Genomic DNA, 21,053 nt, shown 5'->3' with positions numbered 1-21,053 from the left:
ATATTATATTTTTTAAACTATGAACACATAAATGACGTGAAACACTATAAAAAAAAATTAACATAAATTTACAAACATTTAACACACCATAAACGGCATTACCAACTCGGATCAACAACATTATTAATAAAGTTCAATCAAGGACATGTATTACACCATAATTTAGAATTGTTGATGTATTCAACATTTATTTCGCCTCAATTCCCCTGACATATTTTTGAATCAAATCGGTTTATAACAGCAGCCTGACTTGCCAACAAGGTCGCTCATGCGTTGTATATCTTCCACACTTTGTCACATCAATTCTTTTCATTTTACTGTTGTTGTTTTCGTCCTTCGTATATCTATTGGGTTGCGTCATTACCAGTTAATAAAAGATACCTTTACCGACTTTTTAAAATACTACTGTTATAATGTGATTGCTTAAATGATTGCTTAAATAAACTGAAAAATTAGCCAGTATAACTTCTTAGCCTAAATTTGTAGTCCTATTTTAGGAGTAATAACAAATAGCCCAAATGAAAAATTTTGTTTCGTAGCTACTAGAAATAGGTGATTTTGAAATAAACAAATATCTAATATAATGATTTGCATTGATAAACAGTGCATTTCTCACTTTAAGTTCAGCTTTTTTCAAGATTATTTTGTCTCAACATGTATGTTTTATATTAAGTTTACTCTTCTGTCTTACATTGTAAGAATGAGTACACATGTTCTAATTTGCATAATACTTGACCGGTGAAGATGAAACGTGGTGTATTTTGTAGTGACACCCATCATATTTTTTAACATAATATTATTTTACATAAATGGAATTATTTTTTGGAGACACATCCATGTTGGAAGGAATTAAAGTAACACTTTTGAAGTAGGCCTACTATTGAAGCAATGGCTATTCCACACATTTTATATTATAATTTATATGCGTTACTAATATATATATATATATATATATATATATATATATATATATATATATATATATATAAATATATATATATATATATATATATATATATATGATTATAAAACAATATAGATCATAGCAGAAGAGGTTGGTAATAATCTGTTAGTTTATATAGGCAAGCGTCGCCAATATTAAATGCTTTTGCATTTGAAAATAAATTTTAAAAGGAAACACATGTTAAATTAAAAAGTTTATTCCACATTGTATAATAACCACAAAACAAATAGGCCTACAAACAAGCCTTCTTTGTAGTAAAAGTCTAGAAATGTATAATTCTAAGAAACGTAAGCCCAGGTTGATATAAAATGTGTTTAAAAATAACAAATATAAATCCCTCTGCAAAGCAAATATTAAAACAAATGAAAATTTAAGAATTATATATAAAATACACATTGAAAAATCCACAAATATTGAGACAAGAAAAGCAACTTAATTTGATTATTTTATTACTATTGTTTGTCTATGACTGCTCTAATTCTATTTAAAAATTGCGCTTCGCATATTTCAATGAATTTTAAGTTAAGTATTAATAATAGTTAACTTAAAATTCATTGAAATAAGTATTAATAACAGTTATGCTGTGTACACATTGACACGTGGAGCACAACACATAAGACAAAAAATCACACACAGGTTACAGAACACAACACTGAAAACAACAAACGCCCACTAAACACCAAATAGAAGTTTGATATAGTCCTATCTACATTGTTTACACAAACACAAAAAGGTATGCAAATCTACGATACACTTGCAACAAAAATAAAATGCACAGCACAAACCTACACTAAGGTATAGATGAAAAGTACTGGAATGATGCATGCAAAACCGGTTGTCACACACCTTATATACACGCACACAAGCAAGCATAAACAAGTATAAGCGGGATGATGACACGTGACAATATGACTCACATTACGAGGATTGAACAGGGACGAACAGTACTACACAAGTTACTACATAAAAACAACAATCACCACAATTCATCTTTTCGCTGCAATTAAAGTCTCTTTTTTCTTAAATATGTTATCATTGTATAAAGAGTAACTTAATTCTACATAAAATTAAATTGATGAACGACTTATTTTATTTTACTATTCTTTCTGCAACACTCGAGTTTAAGATAAAATTCCGTCCGTTTATAACCTATAATTGTATACAATATTACAATATCATAATCGAATTTTTTTTAAATGCAGTAACCCTAAAAATTTAAACATACAACTAACATCACTAAGGGGTCGTCCATAAATGACGTCACACTCGTAGGGGGACGGGGGGGGGGGATCCGTAATTTTGTGACGATGTGTGATGAAGGGGAGGGTGGATCTTCAGATGGAGTGACGTCACACTTTTGCATTATAAAAAAGCAATGTTAGAAAACGAGTTTTAGCCGTTATTTCGCGTTTTAGAAAACAGTTTTAATAAATAGTAATAGGAATTGATCGAAATATTCTAAGTTGACAGAGTTCTGACAAGATTTTAGAAAAATATCGATGTTTTTAGAAAAAATCAACAGCAGTTTTGAGGGGGGCGGGGGGTTTGTAGGCTGAAGTGTGACGTCATTTTAGGGGGGGGGGTCTTGCTGTTTGTAACGACGTGTGACGGAGGGTAGGGGGAGGTAAAAATCGTCAAAAAAGCGTGACGTCATTTATGGATGACCCCTAAAACGTTGTTACATAGACAGTACATATAGACAGTGTGGTAAACATTTGACACACATATTTTTGTAGTTAATATTTTAGTATATGTGTACAGAACTCTTAGTCTTTGTAACACTTCCTAAATGTTCATATCACAAGCACTAAACACACGTAGACTAATTTTCTGAATTAAAACAACAGATTGATTGAAAAAACAGTTTACTCTGTAATAACATTAACATAGACACGCAAGTTAATTAATAAATTCACACGGCAAAATAAGATTTATATTTAGCAAAATCATTTGTTTTAACTAATTATCTTCATGTTTTCTTTAAAGGCATCTCCATTTGTACACTCCCGTGCCTATGGTCTATTGTGGCATGCACAGAAACCCCTGTAACATTGATCTAAAATTTTCGATTCGCCCATTCTAAAAAAAGTGGCAAGTTTTTACCTTTGTGATGCGACAGGCTAATTTATAATTACAAAGTTAAAGATGGTTTGTGTGGGAACATCATGTATAAAGTAGATTATGTTTTTAATCTCTACCTTTATAGGGGAGGTAAGTCTCGAGTTCGAAACCGGGTTCAAGGCAGTAGACCGTCCCTGAGTCCCCCCAACTCTGATGGGTACCCAACTCGCGTTAGGGAAAGTAATGGCGGCTGGGTATCGTGCTGACCACTATGGTCACAGAAACAAGTGAACTCTTTTTCACTTGCCCTATAGAACGTCAGTTTTAAAAAGGGAACTTTACCTTTACTCTACCTTTATGAAGCAAATTAAATCTTGTATAACAAGCTTTCCATTTTAAATCGCAGGTCACAATATGTTTTACAAAAGGTTTTAAAGCTACTAACATTTAAGGTTTTAAAGCTACTAACATTTAATTGTAACTATAATAACTTAAAGCATCGTTACCTTTATTCTGTACATGTTAAAGAAGTCTTAATTTCATTTCGGTGAATGATAAGGCTAAATAAGGAATCCAGTTGTTGCCTTTTGTGTTCTCTGCACCGTATATGCCGTTAAGATTACTCAGGTAACAGTCATTATACCACCACGCTCCGTGAAACTTTAGCGCGCAGTTATTTTTGATAGATAGATCATTTTCCTGGTCAAATGTTGAAAACTTCATGTATTTGTGGTTGTCTAGATCGTCCCTGACATTTCCCGTGAATCCACCAACATATAGTCTGTAACCATCTGACTCGCTAGAAATGTTGAAGCTGGAATACATGGCGAAATATGGTGTTCCTTTGAAAATCATATCCACTCTTAGTTCGGTTTGACGGTTTGAAGTTAAGAGATAAATGTTCTCGTTGCCCAGGTAAAAATTACCTGAAATAAAATCACCAAACCCATTTTTGTATTCCGTCCAGTTCCTGTAAAAATCTACAGTACCAGAAACACGTCTTTGGAAAATGATCCATCCTCCACCGTCTGTCTCTGTGTCACACATGACTTGAACTCTCGAGTTCAGGTTCACGAGAGGTCGAGGGTCACTGCTGTTTACAGTTTTGCATGTTGCTGAATTGATAAAAACAAGTCTTGTTTAAATAAATCGTTAATTTATGTTTACAATTTACTTTAAAAAAATCTTTTGTACGGAAGTATACACATTTACGTTATAAAATTACGGCGGAACTGAACAAAAAAAATAATTTAAAAAGTTTCGAAAGTATTTTCCTCTATTGAAGTTTCTGTTACAGCTCGATCTAAAACGTCATCGTAATCTATATATATAATTCTCTTCTTGGAGACGATAGAAAACACCAAGCTGTAAGCGCGCTCCCTACCACCCCCAGCCCTACATGGTCTGGTGAGCTGTGGCTCACGCTAAATGTTTACAATCGTAGAGCCGGGTTTAGTGACGGCTATTAGGGGCAGATAATTAATTTTGTTTGAAACGATTTTAAACTTAGGGGAGGTAACTAAGAGGAGTTTACTTTCACGGGGGAGGGGGGGGAGTGTGGGGTAGGGGTTGAGTAAAGGAGGGCGGGGGTTATCGTCCTTAACGAGCTACTGATAGTGTTTTAAAGCAAATATTTTCAGTGGCAGCGTCGGTTCTGTCGAATTCACAAATTATGAATTACTGAAAAGCAGAAAATAAAACAACAAAATTGCGGCGTATGATACGCCCCGGTCGTAAAATATATTCCCTATCAGTGTAGCATATACCATTGGCATAGGCAAGGGAGGGTTAGGGAAGGGGGGTGGTTATAACCACTTCCATGGACCCATATATATATGTATGTATGTTTATATATATATATATATATATATATATATATATAAACCCTCACTTGCCTATGCCAATGGTATATGCTACACTGATAGGGAATATATTTTACGAACGCGGCGTATCATACGCCGCAATTTTGTTGTTTTATTTTCTGCTTTTCAGTAATTCATAATTTGTGAATTCGACAGAACCGACGCTGCCACTGAAAATATTTGCTTTAAAACACTACCCCCCCCCCCCCCGGTGAAAGCAACCTCCTCTTAGTTACATCCTCTAAGTTTAAAATCGCTTCAAACTAAATTATCTGTCCCTAATAGCCGTCACCAAACCCGGCTCTACGATTGTAAAACGTAAACATTTAGTGTGAACCACAGCTCACCAGATCATGTGAGAGGGGTGGGGGTGGTAGCGATAGAGAGGAAGAGAGGGGACTGCAAGGCGCGCTTGCAGCTTGTTTTCTAACGTCTCCCAGAAGAGAATTATATATATATAGATACAACTTTTTCTAAAACTGAGTTTTATATTTCAGAATTAGTAATATAAAGCTGCAATACAATATATTTAACGTCAATGGTAACTTACCAATGCACGCACGAGAGTCTGGTGTAAGGGCGCTGTATCCAAATCCACAAGAACACGAGTAGCTACCGATTGTGTTGGTACATATCTGCTGGCAGGGAGGTGTAGAACGATCTTTGCATTCGTCGATGTCTGAAAAACACACACACGGACAGAATGGCAAAGCCCAGTTTTTTCCGACTCGATTACGTGTAAACCGCCGAAATTTAGCTTTCTTAAAAATTGCAAAAGAAAACCAATCCAGGCCTTTTAAACGATAACAATGTTCAGTAAATATTTTAGAAAAAAAAATGCTTTTTTTTTTTAAATTACAATTATGAGGTGGGACGTCAGTTTAGGTTTGGGTCTTGGTTTTTAATGAAGAAGATTGACTGTCGAAAGGGAGGGGAGGTAAAAAAAAAATCGTTAAATAGCTTGACGATACTGATTTTTTAGGTGACCTCGTTGTAGGTGTAAATCCAATGCTTTTTTTTTACAAACTGCGAAATTGTTTTAATTTCACTTTCTACATAGAAAATACGTGTTTATGTTTGTTTTACATTGTTATATCGTTTATGTTAAATTCAAACAGAAAAAGCGATTTTTTTTCGAACCCCCCACCACCCTGGGGACGTCAAAAATGGAATAGTGTACTATATCCAGTTGCGTTCTATTCGGGGAGATGGGCTGCGGAAACATTTTAAGGACTTTGTAGTCTTCTTCGGTATACATAAATCAATGAAACACGTTTTTTTAGGAATAATTAATTGAAAGAAGCAAGAACAGTTACTCATGAATAACTCGCCGCTCCAGTTTAAACTAAATAATACATACGCCCCATATTGTGTCATATCGTATCATTTTTTTTTAGATTTTCACTACATCATATTTCGTTTATTGAAACGAAAAGTATCAGCAAAGGTATACTTTAGTCTGAAGACGACAAAGGTTTAAATCTACTCACCATCACAAGTGCTGGAATTCGCACTACTGATTGCATAACCTGGACTACATGAACACGAGTAACTGCCAACAGTGTTTGTACAAATCTGCTGACACGGATTTCCTGCTGGACCGTTGCATTCATCGATGTCTGAAATTTGTATTTTCAAGAGGAAATACTCTTTTACTACTAGAATGGCAGTATTAATTATAATCATAGTAAATAAATAGAAACAAAGTTTTAATAACCGAGTTTGATATAATAAAGCACTAAAAGTAGAAAATAAACAATTTCCAAAATTATATAATAATGCACTACTTTTAGAATACCCATAGCGTGGTTGTTTCTTCCACTTTAGTAAGGTTATTTAATAGATAATGTAGTGATGCATACTTTGTGTTAATTCTGTGTTAATTCTTTAAAAAATAATACTATAGAAACGCAAGCCTAAAAACAATTGATCATCAGTTGAAAAAGACGATATGCGTACAAATAGAGCTCGGTCTTGATTGTCGTAATGTAGTCTAGCTTAGGTGATTAAGTGAGAGATTAAGTTCTCCTCAGTCTTATAAGAAAGATTGCTTCGTCTTGGTCAGTGATTCTCATTCGGGATATTTGTATTCATATTTAAATAAGGACAGTAGTGAAAACAAATTTAACGAAGAAAACATTGTGCTAAGTGATTCACGATGTGATGTGAGTGATCATAGTGGTACTCATTTATTTATATTGAATTGTGTCACGTAAAGCTTGACCCCCTAACACTGGGGTTCAAATCCCTGGGGTTCCTTGAGTCAGTCTCAGGGGTCCGGAGAAACTCTTGTGATCCACGATCGGAATTCATTAATGCGTACAATATAATAATTGAAAATGGTTCAGTGAAGGCACATATGTAACTGGTGGAGTTCGGTACATCCAAAACAGTTAAAAACAGCTGGTTTGGGTGGTCTGATAAGTCTGATACAAATTACAGAAAGAAGTAAATCTATATGACTCAACCAAAGTGTACTTCTTTGTGTGAATACACTTCATATTAACAATAGGAATCCTGTCAGGTAGTTTATCTTTAGAAGGACATGGCAATTCAGTCACATGTACAGCCAAGCTGTATCGTTTCAGTAAGCCTGATTTATGTATTCGTCGACTTAGATTATTATTAAGGATAAAGCTGTCAACACCCTGGTCAGATAGTAAGGCGTTCGACTCCTAACCCGAAAGTTTAAAGTCCGGATCCCGGGTTATATTTATTAGAACGTGGATAAGTATTCCCGAAACGGGCTTATCAAAACCGATGAACTCTACTTCATCTCTCCCACGCGTCTTGGGCACGAGCAGGAAAAGATAAAAATAAATGCAATGTTTTACTAGCTGTTTCAGTTCCAAATTAAATAAAGCAGTGTAATAAAATCATTGGCGTAACTATGGCCATAGTGTAAAAGGAATGGTATAGATATAGTAAAGACGCGAGTTCATTAAAAAAATATCATTTACCTGTTTAGACACACAAAGTGAAATAAAAACTGATGTGTAACTTACCTGCACACTTCTTGCGATCTATGCTGCTGATTGCATAGCCAGGTCTACAAGAGCAGAGTAAAGGCCCATTCCCATACTTCGTTATGTGGTCACATACACAGGCTAAAATAAATATTAAAAATTATTGCTCATTACAGTATTATTAATTTCATATATATAGGCCTATATATATATATATATATATATATATATATATATATATATATATATATATATATATATATATATATATATATATACAGAGAGAGAGAGAGATGATAGCAAGTCGCTTGACCCTTTTTTTACCGTCGTCATGGAAATTTAAAAAGATCCCTCTAACGTATCCTCAGAATAACGTGGGACGACAAAGTCCCGAACAAGGAAATACGGCGAAGGACAGGATTAAACGACATTGTTTCAGAAGTTCGAATGAGGAGATGGCTGGGCCATGTCCTACGCATGAGCAAAAGAAGACTCCCCAACATGGCGGTGTAGTGGACTTCGCCTGGGAAGCGAAAGAGAGGAAGACCACTAGGAACATGGAGGAGAGAGATGGAAGAAGAAGAGTAGGCTACTGGCAAAACCTGGCATGAACTAAAGTGGCTCGCCAAAGACAGAGCGGAATGGCGGAGATTTGTTGCTGCCCTATACTCCACAGGGAGTGATGAGGATTAAGTAAGTTAAGTATGGTAATTTAAGGCTGCTGAAAGTGACGTTACCGTGATTCCGTTTTTTTTGTTTCATGGACATTTCAGAAATATATACTTAAAATCGTTATTTTTGCGTATTATTCAACAATACCGGTCAAGTTTTAACAATGAACGATTCGTGTTTGATGCAAACTTGCCATTGTTTTTGTCTAATCGCTAATAATATCGAGCAGAACATAATAAAAGTAAGCTATATTTATTAAACATGCTGAAAGTGTATTTTAAAATATAGAAAATTTTAACTTGCATTCTACTAAACTAATGTCATTAATGATTAAAAAATCATACATGGTAAAAACAAAACCTATAAAAAATAACTTGATCAAGAAATAAAATACTTAAAAAAAAACTTTTAAAAAAACCACGTTTTTCTTGTGGACTGAAAAGTAGAAAATAAATTTTCATACATTTGATGACAAAAAACGTGGGTACGTTCACCATCAAATTTCCCGACCCATCTGCCCGACCCACGTTTTTTGTCATCAAATGTATGAAAATTTATTTTCTACTTTTCAGTCCACAAGAAAAACGTGGTTTTTTTAAAAGTTTTTTTTTAAGTATTTTATTTTCTCCTTTTTAGTCCGTTGCTACACATGAAAAACGTGGTTTTTAAAAAGTTTTTTATATAGTTTATTTTCTACTTTATCTAATCACTTGATTAAGTATGACTTGACTAAGTGTTTTTAAATACACGGACAAAAAAAATCTTGAGCGACCGATACGCTTTAAACAGAGAAAGGGTGTAATTTACGTTGCTGGCGTGGAGATCTACTCACGAATCACGTGATCAAATCTCCCATAAACAAACAAATAAACGCGAAGCTGAGTTAAGGAAAACGTGTTTATGTGTATTTTAGCATGCCCAGCGTACCAACCGTGTCACCGTTAACAATGTGTTACCGTGTCCGTTCTCCTTTATAGTCCGTTGCTACACATAAAAAACTAACCACTATACGATCACGGCCAGCGCGCTCACATCGATTGGGGCCGAAGTAACTGTGTCAATAGGCCTCAAGTCTTGTCGGTATTTTTAGAAATCATGTCCACAATTTTATGGTCCTTGGGGCGTAATTAAATTAAGCTAATTACGGTCACTAATTGCTAGTTTTTATGATTGCATCTGAAATTGTTAGGCGAAAGTAGCATGCATGCCAAATTTCAGGTCTCTAGAGCAATCAGAAGTGGGCTAATTTTCGATGTCAATTTTAACAACAAACACACAAACGCGAAGCTGAGTTAATAAAAACGTGTTAAAAAACTAACTAATGGGGACAAGTCTAGCAGACAACACATTTCTGCTGAACGGCAGTGAACGATCAATTGCTTCACAACAATACTCCTTAAAAAACTACCCAACCATATCACTGAAAATCACTTATATCATCCTAGCGATTTAAAAAAATAAACGCGTTTGTTCACACATCTTTTTCTACCAATTACATTTGATAAATAAAATTGGTATTAAATTAAAGGTATATAAAAGTATTTTAAATGTTTAAGTCATCTTGAACAATAATGAAGTTTAAAATCTTAGGCGACATCCTATTTTTTGATACATTACAAACAACAGGAGTAATTAGATAATATATAAACCTTATCATAATATCTTATAACAGTATGAAACAAATCTCTCACCTTTACACTGGGCAGGATTTGAGTTGTCAGACTGACAAACACAATTTCCACTAGGCGGAGTTTTCTCACAGGTACACACAGCTTGATCAAAACAAAATCATTTTAGCCATACAGGTAAACAACGCTTGATCAATACAAAAATATTTTAGACAAGACAGGTAGACAAAGCTTTATCAATACACAATTATTTTAGACAAGACAGGTAGACAAAACTTCATCAATACAAAATTATTTTAAACAAGACAGGTAGACAAAGCCTTATCAATGCACAATTATTTTAGACAAGACAGGTACAATCATTTGTATCAATACAAAATTATTATAGACAAGACAGATAAACTTTTCTATTCAAAGAGCAATTTCGGTCTGTTATTTCAACTTTTCTTTATTATTTGTTTTAATTAATGTATAAAACTGTATCTAAAAATGTATAAAAATATAAATGTAACAGATACTCACCTTGTGCATGAGATACACAGAAGACCAACACAAAAATGATATTTAGCTTTGAACTCGTCAACGCCATATCTAAAGAACGTTGAATGTTTATCTGTGAGCAAGTCATAACTCAACAATCAATCAGAAATTTTATAAAGTGTAGGCTACTATTTTTAATACTGGTTTTCACAAGAAAAAACAATGTTTTTTATGTGCATTCTATAGTAATGAAATGTATATAGTTGGCGTTAAAAATGTGATAGAGGTTCATAAAAAAATGAAGTCGATTTGGAATGTTTAAGGTATGTGTCCCAAAACAAGTTTAAATCTTTAAGTTATTACATGCAAATCAGTTCACCTTCTAGAGTAAAATGTGATTAAAACCCACAATATAGTTTTAAGTTCCTTTGAATACGTCTTTTGCTATTTAAGACAATTGCATTGATGTATTTGAATAATACAATTACAATGCACTTAACTGATTAACAGTTCGGCCAGTATAAACATCAAGAATCAACAAATCAACAATCAACAAATTAAATAACTTAAATTTTAGCAAATCCTAATGTGATGGTATTAAGACATTAAAGTTAATTCATATTTTTTTAAGTGTAAAAGATCAATTTAAAAAAAAACAACAAAAACAAAGCAAACAAATATAAAAATTTAAAAAAATTGAAAGTTAAGTTTGAGTTTTAACTGTCTCTTTGATAACACAAATAATCAAATGGTGTAAAAAAACATTACGAGATTAAGTATTATTATGTAGAGTTAAATGTGTAAAGAAATGCTAAAAAATGATATTGTATCAATCTATATAAAAAGCAATGTGTGTGTGTGTCTGTCTGTGTGTCTTTTATGCATTACCACACCTCTTATCACATCGCCGTCGAACTTTGGGAAGTTGTTAACAATATTCCTGGGGAGGTTTTAGCGGGAAAAAAATCAAATTCGCAGGGGTGTCGCCCCGGCAGGGCGCGATTTATTTTCTCTCTATATACGGTATTTAAAAATTAAGAGTCGATTGCAGATTCACACTGTTCATCCAATCACCGTCAAACTTTGGGGAGTTAATTTGAGCAATTTAGGGAAGGGTTCTGTAAAAAAATCATTTTTAATATCGCAAGGGCGGCGCCACGGGATTTCTCTATATACGGTATATAAAAATAATAAAAGTGAATTACAGTGACACCATTCACACGAGCGCCATCAAACTTTGAGAATATGTTGAGAATATTCTTTGGGAGGTTTCTGCTTAAAATACATTTTCAAATTCGCAGGGGAGGCGCTCCGCTAGGGCGCGAATTGTTTTCTCTCTATATACGGTATATAAAAAATAAGAGTCGATTGCAGATTCACACTCCGGTAGGGCGCGATTTGTTTTCTCTATATATCTATTTATCTATCTATATATATAAAAAGCAATTTTTGTGTGTCTGTCTGTGTGTGTGTGTCTTTTATGCATTACGACACCACTTATAACATCGCCGTGAAACTTTGAGAACTTGTTGAGAATATTCCTGGGGAGGTTTCTGAAAAAAAATATTCAAAATTAGCAGGGGTGGCGCCCCGGCAGGGCGCGATTTGTTTTTCTCTATATACGGTATATTAAAATAAAAGTCGATTGTGGTTTGACACCATTCATCTGATCGCTATCAAACTTTGGTGAGTTCATTAGAACACGTTAAGGAAGGGTTCTGTAAAAAATCATTTTTAATTTCACAAGTGCGGCGCCACGGGAGGGTGTGATTTGTCTCTATATACCGTATATAAAAATAATAAAAGTGAATTGCCGTGACACCGTTTACACGATCGCCATCAAACTTTGGGAATATGTTGAGAATATTTATGGGGAGGTTTCTGCGCTAACAACTTTTTCAAATTCGCAGGGGTGGCGCCCCGGCAGGGCGCGAATTGTTTTTTCTCTATATACGGTTTATAAAAATAAAAGTCTATTTCTGTTTCACACTGTCATCCGTGTACCATGAAACTTTGGGGAGATGATTAGATCACTCAATGGTAGGGTTCTGCAAAAAATATTGTTTAATATTGCAAGGGCGGTGCCCCCGGGGGAGCGATTTTTTTCTCTATAAGCGGTATATAAAAAATAAAACTCGGATGCGGTTCATCCGAGTGCCATGAAACTTTAGGGAGTAGATGAGAATACTCCCGAGAATATTTCTGCGAAAAAGAAAACTGAAGTTTCTTATGGGCGGCGCCATGTAGGGTACAACTTTCGTCAATACACGGTTTGGCGCCCAGAGTTTTAGAGCGACTATGTTGGCACTTGGCATCCGTTAATCGAGCGCCCTGCATAGCGAGTAAGGGATACTACTATATTCAGCAGTAAAACTAAAACAGGCTTCTAAAAATAAGTTTGAAACGCGAGGAAATCCTGTACAAGATGAAAAAATAACTTTTTGAATACAAGGAGCCTAGTGTTGAGTTTCGTCACTTTGCGAATGATGCAATAAACATCTATTATTAGACGATCTAGTCCGAAATTAAGATCGAGCATCTAATAATAGACCATTAGTAACGCTAGCATATTGCATCAGTCAAACTGATGTTTAAAACACGTCAAATAATTTTTTCATGTGGTAAAGAAAAAAATCCTGTTCATTTGTGTCACTTTAGCGAATGACGAAATCTGCATGATTGTTTACAGGATGCTCTTTGGTACTCTGGGTTATCCTATGAGCACGATGGCACCTGTTAGTTTTAAGGAGCCAGGGGCCGTACGCTGCGCCTCTCCGGTATTGTACTCGGGGAGTGGGGGGGGGGGCTCCTGAGAGCGCCCCTCTACGTCCCTGACATATGGGTGGTCACCGAAGTGTGTTCTACCTCATTATTTCGGTGAGTGATTATATACGCTCAAGGTTTTCATGCGGTAGTGTAGGAAAACCCGTGTCCCGATAATTATTATCCAAGCGCAGGCATTGTTAACATTTAAATAACACAGTTTTAGAAAACAAGGTCACGCGTCTAAGAACATATGATTGGTAATGCATTGGTGATATCCTTCTAATATATTTCGTCAGACTTTATTCTATATAAAAATCAGTTGAAATATTTTAACTCCCTATGGTTGTTTTGATGTTTAAAATATGTCCTGTATATCTTTGTCATGGATTAGAATCATTTCTTGATAATCATAGAAAAAACAATTAAAACTCAATAAAATAAGCTTAAACAATTATTTTTAGAAGATGAAAAAACTTTAACGTGCTTAATTAGAATTCTTTTTTTTTCTCGAGATATGAGAGGAGTAGATTTTCCTATCAGGGATCTTTAAAAAAAATAAGAAAATGTTTTGAAGAAATAATAGATTACCAAGTTTCCAACTCAAAGAAACGCTAAAAAAAGAAACGAACGAAATAGTAAAAAAAAAAAAAAGTAAACAGAAGGCCCACAACATATATTAGCGGCTTCTCGAGCTATGGACTTTTTTATTGTTTTTTTTTTCAAAGACTTTTGCCGGCAACAGCGTGTGTTTGAGGCGAAATTGAACTCGGACTTGACGATGGATAAAAAATTCAATTATAAATAACTTTCTATATATATAAATAAATCTGGAACAATTTTCGAGCCCCTTTATTTGCCCCACCCCCTTCCCAATCTCGCAACAGTAAATTTTGGAGGACCATGTTGAACAGTTATTTATGCCAATGTGTGAACGTGTTACGTGCCCCTTTCTGGCTATCAAAGGGGAGCAACTAGTCACAGAAGCCATTAGAAAATATAAGCTTTGCTTGTATCTTACACTACAGTTTGTGTAGTGGATTTTACTGTTTGCGGTGGAGAGTGGTATAGTGAATTTAAAATAAAGATAGCAGTACCGCAGCTACGATATTTTTTGTACAAACCAAATATAAATGCAAAAATGCACGAACATTAAATCCAAATTTTAAAAAAATATATAAGTTATGTTCGGCTGTCTGTCCCCCCCCCCCCCCCCCAAACGGCTTGCACCCCCTCCCCCACCGTCTCCGCACTGCGGAGTCTGCGGCATAGTAGTTCCGCCCCTGACATCAATAAGGTGAACTATTTTGTTGAGAGTCTTTATGATCGAAGCCTGTTAAGATTCTCACCTCTTATTCCAGAATCTTCTAAACAACCGTCGGTACTTGTTGCGTCCACTCTGGGTGTAGAGCTTGGACGTGTCTAAGTTAGCAGGTCCGGATACGTCTGCCAGTCGTGATGTGTCCAGTCTAACTCATGGACTTTATAACTATCCTACAGTGACGCACATCTGTTTCCACTCCAGCAAAGGTAATCTATGTTGCTGGTATTGTTTGAAGATGAAGGTGCTTAAGAGCTTTAGATGATTAAATATAAAGTATAAAAGGAAACTTCCTTGTTGAATCGCTAAGTATTGTTTACAAGAATAAATGCTTGCCTTGCTGACACATGTTAGCATTGATTACGATGAAGATATTTTCGTAGGTCTTCTATGTATATTTCTTCTGCAACACATTGCCTTGACCTAGAAGATTTGACTATTTACAATAGCTAATACTAATATTTAATCCAGGCAAGGTAGTCTGTAACAGATTGTGTTTACGTCAGAGAAACGGGTTCAATTCAACAGAGTAATAATGCAATTGATGTGTATATGTGTATTCCCTAAAAGTTAGGGTTATTGAGAATCGTGTGCACTACAGTTATGTTATAACTAGCCATAGGTACCCGTAGGGAATTCTGGTGACTGTTATCTCTTTTCTCTTTACATATGGCCTACGCGGTTTTCCTTTAGATATTTATCTCCGGGTAGGGCATTTAAAACTGTCCGGAGGATCGTGTGGGGTGTGTGTGTGTGCGTGGGGGGGGGGGGGGGGGGGAATTGGGAGTAGCGGTTATTGGTTTTTCTATTTTTTTATGAAAGGGGAAGAAAAGATAGAGATGCCTGAAGAAATTGTATATATCTAAGGAAAATGAGTAATAAGATGAATTGTAATTCAGCTTTTTTAAAAAGTAATTATCGGAAAATTTAAAAAAGAAACATTTTATTGATCAGGAGCATTCAAATGAAACATTGTTAAGATTCTGAAAAAAAACACACACGAAAAGAAAGGGTTTGTTTTATATACGATCTATGTTTGTACTTGTTTAAAATAACATAGACTACTAATACCTATTAGAAAAATTAAAACAAATTTACATACATTATTAGTCAACACCATATTAAATGCACACGCTGATTACGAGACTTAAAATTAAGAGACTTAAATGATTTTGTTAAAAACCAGGCTGTTTAATGGTAGTTTTGATGCTTTAGCCTTTTAAAAAACACCTATTTAGGCTGAGCATGGGTCTGACCACACTGTCGCTCCATATACTGAGAAGAAAAATACGGGTGAACTCTACTTCACATGACCCGTGGTCCGCCAAGTCCCGATAGGCAGATTTATCATTCACATCTAAAAAAACAATTGAAAAAAAATTAACATTTACACGATGTGTTTCGAACCCGTACCACCCGCATGGTAACTATTACTCTATCAGCTCAAGTATCTGGGAAGTTCAGATATAAAAGATATAAAATTAGTGTTGTAGTTTATATATGGAAGGCGCGTTAGAAACTTCAGTTACTCGAATAGGCCCTATTATTTCAAATTACATTTTATCCGAAATAGCTGAGCCGACAAATATTTATATAAAATAATTAAGGATTGTATACATTTCATAGCGTACATTGATCTAAATCAAATTTAAATGAAATAGTTCATTTCTTTATATTATTGATTTGGAAGATGACGCCATTAGTTTTGTGTTATTTCCTTAGTGTAAACATATGACATGTGACGTCATTGTTTAATGCGTTCTTGTCACGACAATAAACGCGTTTGTTAGAAATCTGTTTCTACATCCGAATATTCTTTAAAGAAATTTAGTTCATACATTTATAACGGCCATCATATTACTTTCAACAAAAGTCCGTATCTTTAAGTTCTCCACATTTCGCTGAACATGCTGACGACGTGGAAGAAAATATTGCGAACAGAGAGAAGTGCGGACATAGGCGTTTATATAATTAGGATGGTAAAATAGGACCTAGTGTATTTATTTTCCCTAAAATTAAAGAAATTGAGATTCATGCTCATTCTAGTCAGAGGCATAGCGAGGGGGGGGGGGGTGCGAACCGCACCAGGTGACACCATTTTGGGGGAGGGGGTGACACCAAGGCAAACGATTGCAAAATATATAGAGAAAAACTTGAGGGGGGAGGGGGAGCAAATCGAAAGTTTGAGGAGGGGGGGGTTGCAAATCGAAAATTTGAAAGTTTGTCCCCGGGAAGGGTCACTACGCCTCTGGGGGGGGGGGGGTGACACCATTAAGTGCCGCACCGGGTGACACTCGACCTCGCTACGCCACTGATTCTAGTTATATTTTTATTCCAAAAGATAATATCACACTTTCAGTTCATCCCTTTTGATACCCAACTAAACCTATTCTTAAAAGATATATTAATATTGCATTTTATCGTTTAAACACATTTGTAATAATAGGAAGAGAGATAAAGAAAAAAGTATGAAAGACAATCGTAATTTATGCATATAATTGATAATACTTCTTGTTATCCATATTCTATCACACACTTTAAAACGAACTTATGCGCCATAGCGCTCAAGCGACGGCCCTGGGCGCCAAATTGCACCCTGCCGAGGCGAAGCTTAACGCGTCTGTTTCAAAATAGTGAATGACTATAGCGCCCACCTTATTCATAGTCTATCGCACTGTTTAAAACGCACGTAGCGCAATAGCGCTTACGGGATACCCACGGGGTGCCAAATTACACCCTGCATAAGGGAATATCTCACCAGGAGTATTCTCAACAAACTACCGATGATTCATGGCGATCAGATGAAAGGTGTAGAAATGCATAAAACACAAATAAAATCTGACAAAATATATTAGAAGGGTTTAATCAAAGCATTACTAACAATATATTCCTATATTCTTAGACTCGCGACCTCCTTTTCTAAAATTGAGTTTTTTAAATGCAAAACAATGCCTGCGCTTGGATCATTGGTATCGGGCACGCGTTTACTTACACCATCACCCATCACACAATGGCGAGTGTTGTATGAAAGCCTTGAGTGTACGTTCATCACTCACCGTAATATCACCGTTAATCACTCACCACCTAAGTGACGAGGACGTTGAGGACGCTCTCGTGAGCCCCCAATTATACTACTACAGGGGTACCGCGTACGAACCCTAGCTCGGTTTAATCACCGCCCTGTCAAAATTGTAATGCTCTCGTTAAAATTACCGTAGGCGCTATAATGCTCAAAAGATAACCGGAATAATTATTATTTACATACCTGCATCTTAAAAATATTTTTTTAAACTGCTACCACAATCAACGTTATCTCAAGATCACCACCTTGACGAGTATTACCAATATTTTTATTGTTAAAACTTATACTGTGTGATGTGGAAATACGGGTCACGCTACTAAAATATCTATTTTTGTAAGTTTTATATCAAGTAGTCATAGCAGTTAAATAGCCGTTGTTATAAATATGCATCAGCTTAATAATCAACAGCAATATGCGATCCACGTGAAGAAAAAAAGTATTGTTAACTACATAGGTAACACACTGATTAAATGTTTCCTGCAAAAAACAAAATGTGTTGGCCTACGATTAATTTCGTAGGATTATTTTCTAAGTAGAAAATTGTGTATCGAAAATAACCGAAAAACACTGGTTGGAATATCGTTCCTCCTAAGGCAGTTTTCCAGATTGCTATTTGCCTGAATACGAAAATTTCCCAAAGTGGATGTTCCAAAAATGGTGACGATTTACCAAAAGTCAAATGTCGTAAAGTCGTTTAACCGAACGGGCAATAATATAAAAAAAAATAGTATGTCTTTCGGTGAAATGTGTGTATTTAACAAAAAAAATATTAATAGTATAGAAAAGAAACTATTTTATATTGTTTTGTTTATGTTTGAGTCGACAATGAATCCTTTTGATTTTAGTTTGGAGGAAAGAATGCAATGATATTTTCATGTAAGAGTGTTGTAAAACATTTTAGTAAAAAACCACGAACACATCAAAAATAGCGTAAAAATTGTAAGTAGGTACACCTCAACACTGTAAACAAACCAATAAAATACAATCGATATCTACAATGAAAATGAAATGCACCAGAACCCTAAACATGTTGAATAATACATACAGGATCGCTGCCAATAATATTAAAAACTTACTAAAAGAATGTTATGGGCCGCTCTCCGACAGCCGCGGAGGGAGCGGACACCCCAGGTTTGTTTGGTATGGTACCGATAGAAGTCACTCTAATGGAATCCCAACAACTTGCCGTGAGCTCGTTAATGCTGTCTAGGGGTAAACACGACAAATCGAAGAGACTCAACACGACTTAAACTATCAATACCTTTTTAATAAATGTACAAGATTATGACACTAGGTAAGTTCAAAATGTACAGACTCTAAGAGTACAATAAATAAACTCAAAAACTCCAACTTACAGTTTGAGAAAATCACAATATATCACAGCTGTGGCTTAGTATATTATACACCAATAAAGATCATTACTTCACACAACTGAATGGCATCATAATTACCACAAAAAACCAAGAAGAGACTTATTGCCTCTACAACAATAGAAATCCATATAAAGGTCAAACTATCACCGATGTAGTCAACAAGGTGCAATAATACACCAGAACACAAATTCAGTAAACTACAACTAGTCACATAATACCTTATACAAAGGTGAAAAAACATTTCACATAATTACAATACTGCCAAAATGGCCACATAACCACCGGCACACCTCTCCTGGTCCAAAGGTCAATCTGGCTGCCTTTGAACTTGAAAATCCCGAGATTAAATAGCATTCAATAATAGGGGAAATAACTCAAAAGTCTTACGACTATTGGTTGAGGATCTGTCAAGGATCCTCACGGTCGCAAGACCATTGGTTGAGGATCTGCCAGGGATTAAACATACAATCACATGATGCGACGGAGTTCAGTTGACCGAAATGAACCGGTGAACTCACAATTCTCCCAAGGACAAATACATAACTCAGGAGACTAAATATAAATAAAGCAAAAAGACCTAAGTAGGTCACATCCCCTCCCTTTTAGAGAGGCATTTTTGTTACACAAAAATGGCAATCACTATATCGAACTTAAAAATTGTCCAATTATAGTAACTAACAAAATTTCTATGTCAGGAAAAACATCCTTAAAAATTAAAGGGAAACAATTCACCTTATTACAATTTACCAAAGGGAAACAATCCTTCCCAAAATAATAATACATCAAAGTTCCTTATGCAAAGGTAACAAAACATATCCATCTGGATATAACATGTGGGAAACTTACAACTTAATTCCTTTATTTAAATATCCCAATATAACATCAACTAAATAATGTGATACATTTTATACTAACTTAATACACATAATACAAAACCACCTTTAAATAGGGTTCATTTGAAAATAACAGGCATTTTCAACATGTAATTAGTTTTGTAAAAAACGTACCATTCTGATCTGATTGAAAGCTTGGAACTCCAGCCACCATGCTACAGTTCAATCAACCATAACATTTGCAAAATGGTTATAACTCACCAAAAAAGTTTCACAAGATCAATGTGAAATCAAAACTTGTTTTACATTCTTGACAAACAGTCAGCTACAATGTTATCAGTTCCTTTAATATGGGAAATAACCAGATTAAAGATTTGGAAAAATAGACACCATCTTAAAATTCTGTTGTTATTCTGCCCCAACTTAGTAGTGAACTTAAGAGGATCATGATTAGAAAATACCATGACTGGATTTACTGAGGAAGTGACATAAACCTCAAAATGCTGTAAGGACAGGACTAAAGCTACTGCTTCTTTTTCAATGGCGGCAACAGCTGAAAAGTTTTTACAAAAACGTCTATAATAACCAGCCATCCCTAAGAATGGAGGGTAAAGTTTTAACTACCTGTGATAATTTCTGATTTTCATCAGAAGATAAATGTTCAAGATGGTCTAACTGGGTCAAAGATGGATAATTTAACAATTTAGGGAGACTTTAACTTGTTAAGAGTAGCATCATCAAATTTACTAGATATACTTATAAGTAACATAAACTTAGCTGGGGAGAAAGAGTTAGTGAGTTTACATGATAAACCAGTTGTTTCTTTCTCCGGTCTGGGAAGTCGATGACGCAGTCCTTGGTAATCTTGTTAAATGCTTCGTCTAGCACAGGAATCGGTTTCATCGGCCTTGGGAATATTTTGATTGGGATTCCCAACCAACTGACAGTTCTTACAATGTCTGCAATAACGGGTGTCATCGTTGTGCATTCTCGGCCAAAAGAACAGTTCATTTTCACCGTCGGGGTCTGTAGAGAACGGGTTCTGAAC

At 35.2% G+C, this 21,053-nt stretch overlaps 1 protein-coding gene across 2 annotated transcripts; it reads right to left on the bottom strand.

Annotated features, from left to right (window-relative positions):
• Window positions 1–1,168: 1,168 nt before the first annotated feature.
• On the bottom strand, window positions 1,169–14,944 carry LOC131950676 (ficolin-2). Of its 2 annotated transcripts, none has more exons than XM_059312900.1 (8): window positions 14,746–14,944; window positions 10,676–10,766; window positions 10,217–10,297; window positions 7,893–7,994; window positions 6,378–6,506; window positions 5,438–5,566; window positions 3,532–4,140; window positions 1,169–3,007 (listed from the first exon to the last, which is right to left on the bottom strand). In XM_059312900.1, exons 2-7 carry the CDS (start codon window positions 10,740–10,742, stop codon window positions 3,548–3,550), a joined length of 1,101 nt encoding a protein of 366 aa, XP_059168883.1. In that variant the 5' UTR covers window positions 10,743–10,766; window positions 14,746–14,944; the 3' UTR covers window positions 1,169–3,007; window positions 3,532–3,547. The 2 variants fall into 2 exon arrangements, with proteins under 2 accessions (XP_059168883.1, XP_059168884.1); XM_059312901.1 differs by having other exon boundaries at window positions 10,676–10,744.
• Window positions 14,945–21,053: the final 6,109 nt, after the last annotated feature.

The sequence above is a fragment of the Physella acuta genome, unplaced genomic scaffold, assembly GCF_028476545.2.
Source record: "Physella acuta isolate Inbredline_101_S28 unplaced genomic scaffold, ASM2847654v3 ptg000776l, whole genome shotgun sequence".
In the NCBI taxonomy this organism is placed as follows: domain Eukaryota; kingdom Metazoa; phylum Mollusca; class Gastropoda; family Physidae; genus Physella; species Physella acuta.
Note: the sequence above shows the minus strand (reverse complement) of the source record. Positions and strands in the feature narration are given on the sequence as shown.

Bases quoted from the DNA above. Each gene is read 5' to 3' on its own strand.
- LOC131950676 (XM_059312900.1), bottom strand. From the start codon at position 10,742: ATGGCGTTGACGAGTTCAAAGCTAAATATCATTTTTGTGTTGGTCTTC. The intron at 10,298-10,675 runs GTGAGTATCTGT...GTTTTGATCAAG, and splicing joins CTGTGTATCTCATGCACAAG to CTGTGTGTACCTGTGAGAAA. The intron at 6,507-7,892 runs GTAAGTTACACA...TACAAATTTCAG, and splicing joins AGATCGCAAGAAGTGTGCAG to ACATCGATGAATGCAACGGT.